This window comes from Solanum verrucosum, unplaced genomic scaffold, assembly GCF_900185275.1.
Source record: "Solanum verrucosum unplaced genomic scaffold, falcon-dt-bn FXZP01000085.1, whole genome shotgun sequence".
In the NCBI taxonomy this organism is placed as follows: domain Eukaryota; kingdom Viridiplantae; phylum Streptophyta; class Magnoliopsida; order Solanales; family Solanaceae; genus Solanum; species Solanum verrucosum.
In genome coordinates this window covers 1,915,927-1,927,539 of record NW_026019839.1, presented here as the reverse complement: position 1 = coordinate 1,927,539, position 11,613 = coordinate 1,915,927, and the positions used below count along the sequence as shown (strand labels likewise).

At 30.6% G+C, this 11,613-nt stretch overlaps 1 protein-coding gene across 1 annotated transcript; it reads right to left on the bottom strand.

Moving 5' to 3' along the window:
* Positions 1-4,196: 4,196 nt before the first annotated feature.
* LOC125815422 (uncharacterized) lies at positions 4,197-5,664 on the bottom strand. The gene is given in 4 exon segments (XM_049494892.1): positions 4,197-4,445; positions 4,873-5,052; positions 5,546-5,610; positions 5,612-5,664. Coding segments are annotated over 4 exon segments (414 nt in total). The 3' UTR covers positions 4,197-4,329.
* Positions 5,665-11,613: the final 5,949 nt, after the last annotated feature.

Genomic DNA, 11,613 nt, shown 5'->3' with positions numbered 1-11,613 from the left:
ATAAATTGATAAAATAACCCCCACAAATTGAGCATGTTTTTGTATTGAACTATCTGACAGATATACAAATACAATCCACCTTTCTCCACTCTCTTGCTAGCCTCTCACCTCCATCTCTCAATCTCACTCGTCTTTTTCCTCCCTCTAACATGTAGCTACAAATTGTAATTAGCAAACTATATCTATATAGCCTAATTTATTTATTTTTAGTGGTTATTTGTGAAATTTCTCCTAACTAGAACCATCAATATGGGCTAGGTATGTTGGCTAGCTCATTTCAATCTGTGATTTTTTTTTTATTATTTGATAGAATTGAACTAAAAATTTGAAGTCTATTTCAGAATAGGGGTTTTAAGGCCGGCTTGTGGGACTCGAGCACAATGAGTTGGATCGGGTCGTGGGACTTGAGCACCATGAATAGAATATTAAAAATAAGTAAAGAGCAAAAAGATTCAAAACTCAAAGTCTACTTAAACCCCCTGAGCCTACACCCTGGACGGGACTGGCACTCGAGAACCATTTATGTCCCCAAGAGAACACTTGGCTTGGCTAGACTCTCTGCGGAAGACTTTAAGCATTATTACAAGGATCAAATGCATTTATAAAATAACTGTATCAATTTAAACTCAGAACGTTTAAGGATAAAACATTTAAACTTGCCATAGATGGCAACTCAAGTCTTATAGCAAAACATCTTAAATACAAGACTAAAGAACTATGACTACTTGTCTATGAAGCCTCTAAAACAAAGAGGGATGTCGGGACAAGACCCCCCATCATCCTAACAACTGAAATACTAAAGCAATGTAAAAGGAGTCCTCCGAAAAGCAAAGAGGCTCACCAGCTGACTTTGAGTGCTCAACTGGATTAACGAGGCATTGGATGCTAATCCTGGTTACCTGTGTCTGCATCATAAAATGATGCAGGCCAAATGCCATCAGTACATTGAATGTATGAGTATGCGTGGGGAATACTAAACAAGACATAAGCTTGAAAGGAATTTGAAAAGAATACTTACCTTGGCTTTACTTAACTCATGAATAACTCAACTCAAATGCAAAGTAAAAACAACAATAATGGTGCAGTTTATACAAAACATCTAAAACAATAGGTGATAACTCAATGTATTAAAGAGATACAATAACAACCCATTTTACTCATATATATAATAAAGTAATATAATACTGTGGGAGTTTCTCTAACCGACAACCACCACTATGAGCCTAAGTGATGATACAACGTCTCGCCCACACTGCCAGAACTGTCCTATACTTTGCTGTCATATAAAACGCCTCAACTAAATGGATCCACTAGTCTATGCTAAAAAGCACTAATGAGTCATCTAAAAAGTATGATCTTTTCTACCCATGATAGCTACATGGTTTATGGAGACTTGAGTTATTATGAACTCGTCCCCACATCGGTGCTCAATACTACTCCCAAAATATACTCAGCTCATATGTTTTAAAAACAAAACTCTTTATTTGGTTTGAGATAATTAGTCAAAAACTAGCTCAAAAGCTCTCTTGAAAATCAGTGTTTCCTCTCTTGTTTAAATATGAAAACATTTACTCTTTGAGAATATTTAGTTCTCATATACTCTTTTTGAAGAAATGAACTTCATTTGTTACTCTTACTTAACTCAAAACTCAAGTCTTAAAAGAAGATTAAAACATTTGTAAAAGACTTCTTGAAAAGACTCTATGAACTTTCTAGACTTGGCTCTTAACTTTCCTTGAATTTGAATTTTTTGGATTCAAGGTTATGATTCAAGTTTATGGATGATTTCTAAGTGTTTAGAAGTCTTTTAGAGTAGTTAGAATCAATAGGAAGTGTTAGTACACTTTAGAAGGACTTAAGGCTAAACGATGAAAAACGGGTGGGGGCAGACGACCCGGGCGCGCCGCGCCAGCCCCTAAGTTACTGGGACTCATTTCTGGCGCACCGCCCCAGCCTTCCTGGCGCTACGGGGGCGTGCCGCTCCAGCCCCTCCCCAGGCAAACCCGATGAACTTTTCAACTCGTTTTCTGATTTAAATTTAACTAAACTCGATCCCTTTTCTCAAATTCTCTTCAAAATTAGATACCCAAAACATATACACAAAAATCTAACTTAAACAACTCAAGGAATCAACACTTTAATCTCAAGGAACTCCTCAATCTCAACCCAAATTCAAGAACAAAAGCAATTCAAGAACACCCATCAAGAACATTCAAACTTCCAATCTTTTTAGAACGAATTCACGCTGAATTAAACATGTTTGGCACGTGGGTGAACAAACCCAACGTTATGAAAGTCTCACATACCTTGTAGGATCAAATCTTTGACGAAATCCGTAATCAATTCCTTACAAAGATGACGAATCTTGATTTTTCCTCTTCTCTTCTCTCTAAAGCCCTAGCGTGAATTTTCAATTGTGTAAACTGAACCAATTCAGTTTTGACCCTAATTAATTTACTAAAAACGAATTAAATCAAGTGAGTATGGAAAAGACCAAAATACCCCTTAATAAACCGGTTTTGACTTTCCTTATCTAAACAACCCGACTTCCAATGGGAATATCTTCCTTGTACGAACTCGAAATTGAGAAAACTCGGTGGCGTTGGAAAGATAAATCAAAGATCTTTCCTACGGTATCTGGTAACACACCTAACTCACCCTGAGCTAGGAGTTATGGTCGTTTGAAGTTGACCCAAAACTCAAACTTAACATAACTTAACCAATTTTTCCAGATTTTTCATTCTTTCCAAAAATGACTCTTTCTAGTTCTTTCAATTAGCGAGATGTTACATAGATAAACTGATATAAGTAAACGAAAATTATTCAACTATACACATTTGTTGATTTAAAATATACGACGAATTGTATACAATCTAATATAATATGGAGTAACATATACAAATTGATATAAGTCAACGAAAAATTATTCAATTATACATATTTGTTGACTTGAAATATACAATGACTTATATACTAACTATAAAATATGCAATATGCATAGACACATAAACACGCACAAACAAACTTAATGTGAAATTCGATACCAATTACATACATCTACAAATGATTTTCAAGAAAATTAACTACTTCATATAGAATGTTAATACGCTTAAAACTATTTTAAACTTATAAATAATACACAATTCAAACGGATATTCGTTGTCAATAACATAACACTGCAAATTAAACATAAATTAACCAAAAAAATATATGAAATATATAATAATTGAATGTGGTCAGAAAAATATATAACTTGTAATGGGTAGATTGTTGTATACAAACCAACAAAAAAATCAATGAATTATGTTCTAATTCTGAAGAAATTTCAATATAATGAACACAATGAGTACTTTGTATTTCGTCAAGAAGGAGAAGTCTTATTTGGTAACGTATTCTAATTGAACTAAATGACCTTTAATTAAGGCATTATTTTCCTTAATTACCGCATAATTAGTTATATATAATTAAACATGATATTATATAATTATTTTATTAAAAAGGCGAAATATACAAATCTGATTGGCTAGCTATTTAAACTATTACTATGATGTGTAAATAGGCAATTTGTGATTAAGGAAGCCTAAGACTATAGCTTAAATGCTACTTCCATAGAAGGAAGGATTTAAACAAAAGGAGAGGCCAGCAATAACTTTTTCGAATGGTTATAAAAAAATTAAAAACACGGGAGGTATACATAATACCGTAAACCACAAGGAAAATGAGTGTTATAGAGCGAAACCTCAAGGGATATCTATGAAATTATCCCAATTTTATAAAGTATAAGATTGGATATTTACATAATTGTCTATTACAGTTAAATTATTCATCTGATCATATCCATTAAAGTATATTTACCCGTTATTCACTCTTTTTTAAGCGTCAAAATGTGAACCAAAAACAAAGTTACCTCTAACAACTCAAATCGAAACCGTGCCAAAAACATGATATTAGGCCCCAAATTCAAATGTGAGATCTTTGTATTAAAGAGCAAAGCCAAATCGACTTCAAATTCTAGACGCTTAAATAAACACTAATAACATATCTCGATGCATGTGTCCTTTTCTACAACTTCCCAAAATTTCCCTTTAACATCCACAGACTCCAAGCCACCTTTCATTCAAAGAACTCGAAGCTACATTACACATGGCAAGTCTCTATGAGTGAAAACACAAAGGACATAGATCAACTTAATTATAATTAATTAATAAGAAATAGAAGCAACGTTACAATACATACATCAAAATACAAGATTTTAACATAAGTGACTTATAGTAATAATCCAATTTTTATTGTGCGTACTCCATAGAACTATAGAATTAAGCACGATTGCTAGCAAGTTGTATAAGCATTGGGATTAGCCTTAGGATTTGATTCAATACTTTTAGTCCTCTGGAGATTCGTATTAGTCGTCGTCGGAGCACGATGAAGCCTGCATCTGAATGAACCTGCATCACCATTAAAACGAGTTTAAATTATACACTGACAGTATAAAAAAATATTTGCTTAATCAATTTTTTTTAAAAAAAATTACCAACACTAACTTTGTATAATACGTACAATGATGAACCTAACTTTTGGACACAACTCTTTCACTTATATTTTAAAAAAAATCATACAAATATACTAAGTAAACACTAATGATTTTGTCTGAAATTTTCAGATTAAAAGTGATTGAGCATCCATAGTTTATAAATTCCGAATTTGCTTCTGAGTATGTAAGATCGATTGATATTTTAGCATAAATAGTAAAGTAATTTGTTAGCACAAATAAAATTACATTGAGAATGTTAAAAAAAATTATTACATTGTTAGTGTATATAACTGTACTTCGATTCTTACTTTATTGAAGTTTAATTTTTTTTAAAAAGGAACCTGCATGAGTCGTCGGAGAGCAAAGACAACTGTTCTTGGACATACTTCCTTGCCTTGCTAATCCTCCCGTCGTTACATTTTCCGATGTCGGCGATATATTTTCCGGTTCCGTCGATGAATTAATCTCCACTTTCATATCCTTAGTAATAATTGCTCCAGCTTCCATATTCCCTCTTCTAACTGAAAAAAAAAAAAAAAAGATCACCAAATTTCATTTTAAAAAAAAATTACAACTCAATTCACTAAGATGAGTACTAATACGAAATTAAAAGAAGGTGGAGAATATTTCGTTTTCTCTATGATTAATATCTTTTTTTTAAAAGAAGAAAAGATTTTCAAATCTCATAATTTAGGATGATGGCCTTGATTTTGAACTTACTTGATCTTGGATGTGTAAGAAGTTGTTTTTTTAGCAATATTATTGGGGTATGGCTTTTTAAATAAAGATAAGAACTTTGGGAAAAGGGAAGTTATAGTTCAACAGGATTCATGAGGGTTATCTTATTCCTTTTTTTCGATTTTTTATGTCCGAAGTCCGTATTGGAGCCTCGATTAAATTTGATCATGCACTATATAATTAATTCGGAAGTGGCTTTCCTGACAAGATTTTTTTCATATTCAGAGTTTGAACTCAAAACTTCTGATTAAGAGTGAGACAGTCTTACCACTGCACCACAACCCATATTAATTTCATAAGGATATTTGGTTGTGGGTAAAACTAAAAGGATAAGGGGAAAAAAAGTGATGGGAGTGCAGTATAATAGTAATTAAAGCAAAGATTGCTATAGTCATATCTATTTATTATATAAATATAATAACATAATACAACTTTCATCTTTAATTCAAATATCTTTAGTCTTTTTCTTCCTTTGGTGTCACGAGACATATAATCAACTCCATAAAATGTCCCATCTGCATCCAAAATTTAAATCACTTTATGGTCATCACTCAACCACTCCAAATATCCAATATCAATACAAGAAAACTTTAATCTATTTCCTATTTTTTTTTTAGAATATTTTGGATTAGGGTACGTGGACTTGTGGAGAAAAAAATATCATTACTGAAAACTATATATGACATTAGCTAGGAAATTTATCGATAATCATCAAGTAATTCATGATAAAGATCTTCTAATTGATTAATTAATTTTTCTTATAAATTATCGCTAATTAATAGCTAAATGGGATAAGGTTGAAATTTTTATTTCTAATAAAAAGTGTATAGAAGTTTGAGAGCATTTTGTGGAATGTAGTGCAAGAAAAAGCTCTTTTTGTTTGTTCATTTTTTATACAAAATTTATTGACCAATTAATCTAAAGTTACATCAAGTAAAAAAAGCTTTCAATTAAAAGTGGATAGATGTTATTCATTTTATCACATTTTTTAATGTCGAGTAAGATAAAATTACAACTACTTTGTCAACCACCTTATTTCTTTAATTCTTCCTATCGTTTTTTTTTAAAAAATAAAAATAAAAATTGCTTTGTTTTAATCATGATGAATATAATAAGGTTACGTTAGAGCACTTTGTTTCAAAGGGGTCCCAAAACTGTTATGATGGCTTGGACATTACAATCCCATGGATGGGTTCTCGAATATTATAAAGGACCCCCTTTCTCACATCATTTTATTTGGTCTTAGCAAAAAGTAAGTTTTAGAATTATTATTTTTATTCGGTGTTCGATCAAAATATTTGTATTGAACCCCGATTAAATTTGAATTCGCGTTAGAAAATTTTACATTGGGGAGGGGGAGGGGTAAAACACTCCCTAACAAAGATAATTCAGTACCTATAGGGACTCAAATCTGAGAGATCTGAGTAAGAGTATAAAGGAGTACTTACCATTTCACTACAACCCTCGTTGGTAATCATGTTTCTTTCTGGCTTGGGGAGGGGGTTGGTCTTCTCAATTTGTTTCAACCTAGATACAGGAGTCCATGCTAGCACGAGTTTAATATATATTATTTTTTTATTTAAATTTATGTGATATAGATAGAATATGGAGAATTAATTAAATTTGTAAGATGATTTTAAAATATTTTAAATTAAATATTATAGTAATTTATAATACTTTTTGTGTACTTTTCAAATAATATATTGATGTTATCATTTCTTTCCAAATTTAAGCAGAGGTGGAAAATAAGAGAAGGTAAGGAAGGATTGTATACTTTTGCTAAGAGGAAATATAAGTAACTAGTTCTCAAGTATGCAAAGTATTCATTTTATATATATGATTTTTAAAAAAGAAGTAATTAGACATGTATCAAAATCAGACCTAGAAAATGTCGGTCTTTTATGTATATATCACGTTGTATATGGTTCATATCACACACATTATCATGGAAATATATTCATAAGAATTCAGATAAATAGATACAAAATGATATACATAGGATACTACGGGAGCTCAAAAGTGCAGATTTTACGTATTCTAAAAGAATGCAAAATTTTAAAAATAGAAGTTGTGATTTGTTGGGTTTTGGCCATCTTGGCCTCAAGAAATTCGGTTTCATATTGATTTTTATTTTTTTTGTGTAAAAAGTTGATGATGCAGAATAGTAAACATTTAGCCTATATAAGGTACTACAGCTATAGTTTAAGAAAATTATAATTTGCGGCTATAGTTTTCTCAATTTTGTTATTCACCTGATTTGTATACATCCAGAATTTTGTATATGTTTACCCTAGCTATTTGAATACGAATGAAAAATTCATAATAAATTACTCTGTTTGTATATTGGCAAGCGAAATATACAAACGGAGTTCTGAAAAATTCCTAAATGTATAAATTCAAAATTTGTATATACTTACCCTATGAGTATATTCGCAAGCAAAATATACAATCAAACAGAAATATACAAACAGAAGCCTCCATAGCAAACAGAACTATAACTTTGGAGTTCAATTATCAAAACTATAGGTATAAAGCGTTATTATGTTTGTTATTTCGTCCTTCAAATTAATGCATGCCCAAAAAAGGGTCTCTGGATGTACAACCAGATATGGGCCTGCCTGGCCAAACTTTCTAAAATCAGAGTTATTAGTATTTTCAGCCCAAATCACAATTTTCTAGGAATTCAGTAAATGGCCAAAGCGAAGTTGGGCCTGTTCGGCCCAAAGTATATTTTCAGAAAACATTGTTACAGAGGCTTGAACTGTTGCAAATTTTCAGAACTCATTGGGCCATGCGGCATGCCCAAATCTTTCTTCTTCGTAAATTTTCGCAAATAACCACTATAATAAATATAATTATACTTCATAGCTATAGTTTATATATTTACTAGTTGTAGCTATAATTTAAGTTGTCTCATTTGTATTACTCGTGAGTTTGTATGATTCACTGGTACATTTGTGTAATTGAATTATTTTTGTATAAAAACGGATGAATAAATTTATACAAACGCAAACATCTGAACTTTAAACAGTTCTACAAATTATATTATACAAAATTCAAATTATACAAACGTGTGAATTATACAAAGTAAAACACTAAGCCGCGTAATTATATCTAAGAGTAGATCACGAATTATAATTAAAGAAAACTGTAGCTGTATTAACTAATTAACTGATATATGTCTGTTTATCCGCATAATTTTACCTTCTTGAAACTTCTCACCAATAGCAAAAGTTGGCTTCTCAAGCAAAGAAGCTGGCCCAGTTCCTCCATTCCAAAATCAAGACAAATGAAATAGATAAATCCCTTCTTGTTCAATTAAAGGAACGCCTTTTCTTAGAATAGGTAAAATTCTTCTTTAAAATTTCACTGATTTCATAAAATTAATGAGTTTACATTTCAATACAATTTAAATTTTCTAATTTATCATTAGAAATTAGATGGCAATTCAAAATCCTTTTTAAAACTAGAGAAACAAGTGAGGTGAAAAGTAAAATTAAAAAGTTGCTAAAAAGGAAAAGGTGTTGGGTTTCAAAGAATAAGGACGTCATGCGGAAGCTTACAATTGCAAATTGTGTTGGCGATAAATCAAACGAAAAATCAAAGCATACTAAAAACATATTATTAATATAGTTTGGCTAAACGGTCTACATATTATAATTGAAAAGGCATAAATATGTTTGGAGAAAATCTCCCATAAACAAAATTCTCTCTGTGGATAATTATTATTTTCTGGTATGAGAAGAAGATCTTCAATTTATGGAATTCCAAACATTTCCTACATGGAAGAGAATTATATTTTCTAGAGGTGTCAAAAATGAGTCTAATTATAGGTAACCTGTCTAGAATTTTAAGGGTTGGGCTCAAAATATTTTGAATTGGGTTCAATCTCAACCCATTTTAATAGAATCCTTAATTGAACCCAATTTAATCTGTAATTTCAACATATTTTAAGACTCTTTATTTGCATTGATATAATATATGTTTCTATATTGAAGGTATGAATTACTATCTATTTTACATCTTTTAGAATTTATCTATACATTTGTAACTTCTTTTTTCAATTTTTCTTGAGTTAAAATTCAAATTCAAATTGTGGTTATAAAACTTACATAATAATATATTAAAATTATTGAGATTAAGCGGATCAAATTTCGCAGGTCAAGACCCACCCCATTTTTAAGCTCATTTGATCTCAAAGTAAACTTGGGCGGATCAGGACCCAACCCAATTTCTATTTTAATCTATTTTAATATCTCTAATTTCAATATAACCCTTCCATTTGACACCCCTAATATTTTCCTTTCAATAATAGTTAAAGCAGTTATAATAGTAATTTGATTTTCCTTCTAGGAAAAAAAATAAAAGCTCAAATATAATAAGAAAATCAGGACAAAACTCTATAAAAAAATCATTTTTTAAAAATGAACTAAAAAAAAAACTAAAACAAATTAAAATGAAGCGAGTAACAAATATGACATGGGAACCCATTAACAGAGCGTATTGCTGCCCTCTTGGTCATCATCATATTGCCCACAAATCTCAAATTTTGAATTCGTTTCTGAACAAAATCAATATTTATCAGGGTATTAAATCATGGAAGAAAATCATTAGTGATGTCTGAGGGATTTATTGATGAACAGTGATAGACCCCATCAAAAAGAGGGATGACGACACAAATGAAACTATGAGTGGTGTAGAAGAAATCTCTAACATAATATTACTTCTCAGTACTGTATCAGTAAGTATTACTGTATATTATGTATAATAATAATATCTAAGCATTATGTCACAGCTTGCAAAATTAAAGAGGGACAAAAGCCTCATCAACTGTATTTGTTGGAACATAACTGAAGTACCCAACAATATCACTAAATAAATCCAGACATCAATTTTTTTAGCTCCATATATCTATCTACCAATATTTAATCCAAATACAATGATATTATATAGTATATAGTATAACACTATAATGTCATATAGTGACAACAACACGTACATGAATGTATTATAATATTATATGTGTACCACTACCCAAATTCAAATACTTTATCAAGTATACACAAATATGACGGAGTTAGAATTAATTATCTCTAAAAGATTTAAAATACTATAAAAGTAAATATTTGAAAAATCAAAGGAGATTTAAAACTTGTTATACATACATAAAAAAAAAAAATTGATCTTATACATACAATCATTATAACAAAAATACGTTTTAGCGACAATAAATATATACAATAACAAAGAGTGATTAAGTCTTTACTGACATTAGTTAATTTTAAAAGAGTGTTAATTGCCTCTAAAAATACATGTTTAGCGATAATTAAACTATTACCGTTAATTAATTGCAGCTATTAATCATTTTTGGTGTAGTGAGTATAATTTTTTGAAAAGAAATCCGGAAAATAGGGGGGGAGCTAGAAGCTCGGATATGAGTTCGGCCGAACCTAATAACTTTTGCTTAAATATTGTATTTGTATACACAAGTTTATTATTAACACTTAAAATCATCGTTATAAAATTCAGAACCTAAAAAATTAAAATTCTGACTTTGTCATCGTCGGATAAACCTGCTTACAAGCCAATGATGTAAGGGGGATTCTAAGTGTCACCTGTTGGGATGGCATACAGCAGAAGCAGATCCTTAATTCCTCCCAGCAATACTGTGTGCATTCATTGTAGTGTTTGGTTCTTGGGGAGATATACTCCATATTTATATTCAATATTATTAAATACTAGCTATTAAGGTACTTGCAAAAATTATTTGCCTATGCTGAGGTCATGTAGGTCACATTATTTTGTATCCTAATTAATGAATATTGTCTCCAACTTATATACAGCTTGCTTTAATATTGATTTGATTTTTTGCTTCTTTCACTCCACCCAACTAATTTTATTTACCTGTGGCGGAGCTACAGTTCAGTAAGGGTGGTTAGTAAAACATTTTTATCGGAAAATTAAATCATATGTATAGATAAAATATTCATTATTATTTGCATATATATATATATATATATATTAATAAAAGATGAACACAGGGGTTGATAGTCCAGTGAGAAGTGTATGCTCATTTAAGTCCTTGGGTTTGTGGTTTGATTCTCACTACTTTTATTTTTTAATACAATCTTTTTTGGACCAAATTATATTTAAGAACAAAAAAATATTTTTTACTACTTCCATTTTTTAACACAATCTTCTTCCGACCCAATTATATTTAAGAACAAGAAAATGATTTGTGCACCTAGTCTGTTGAATTTTTTTTTATTTACCCCTTTAAAGTTTGAGCACCTTGAATGAAATTTTTGGCTCCGCTCCGCTACTACCAGTCACAACTGAGTTAC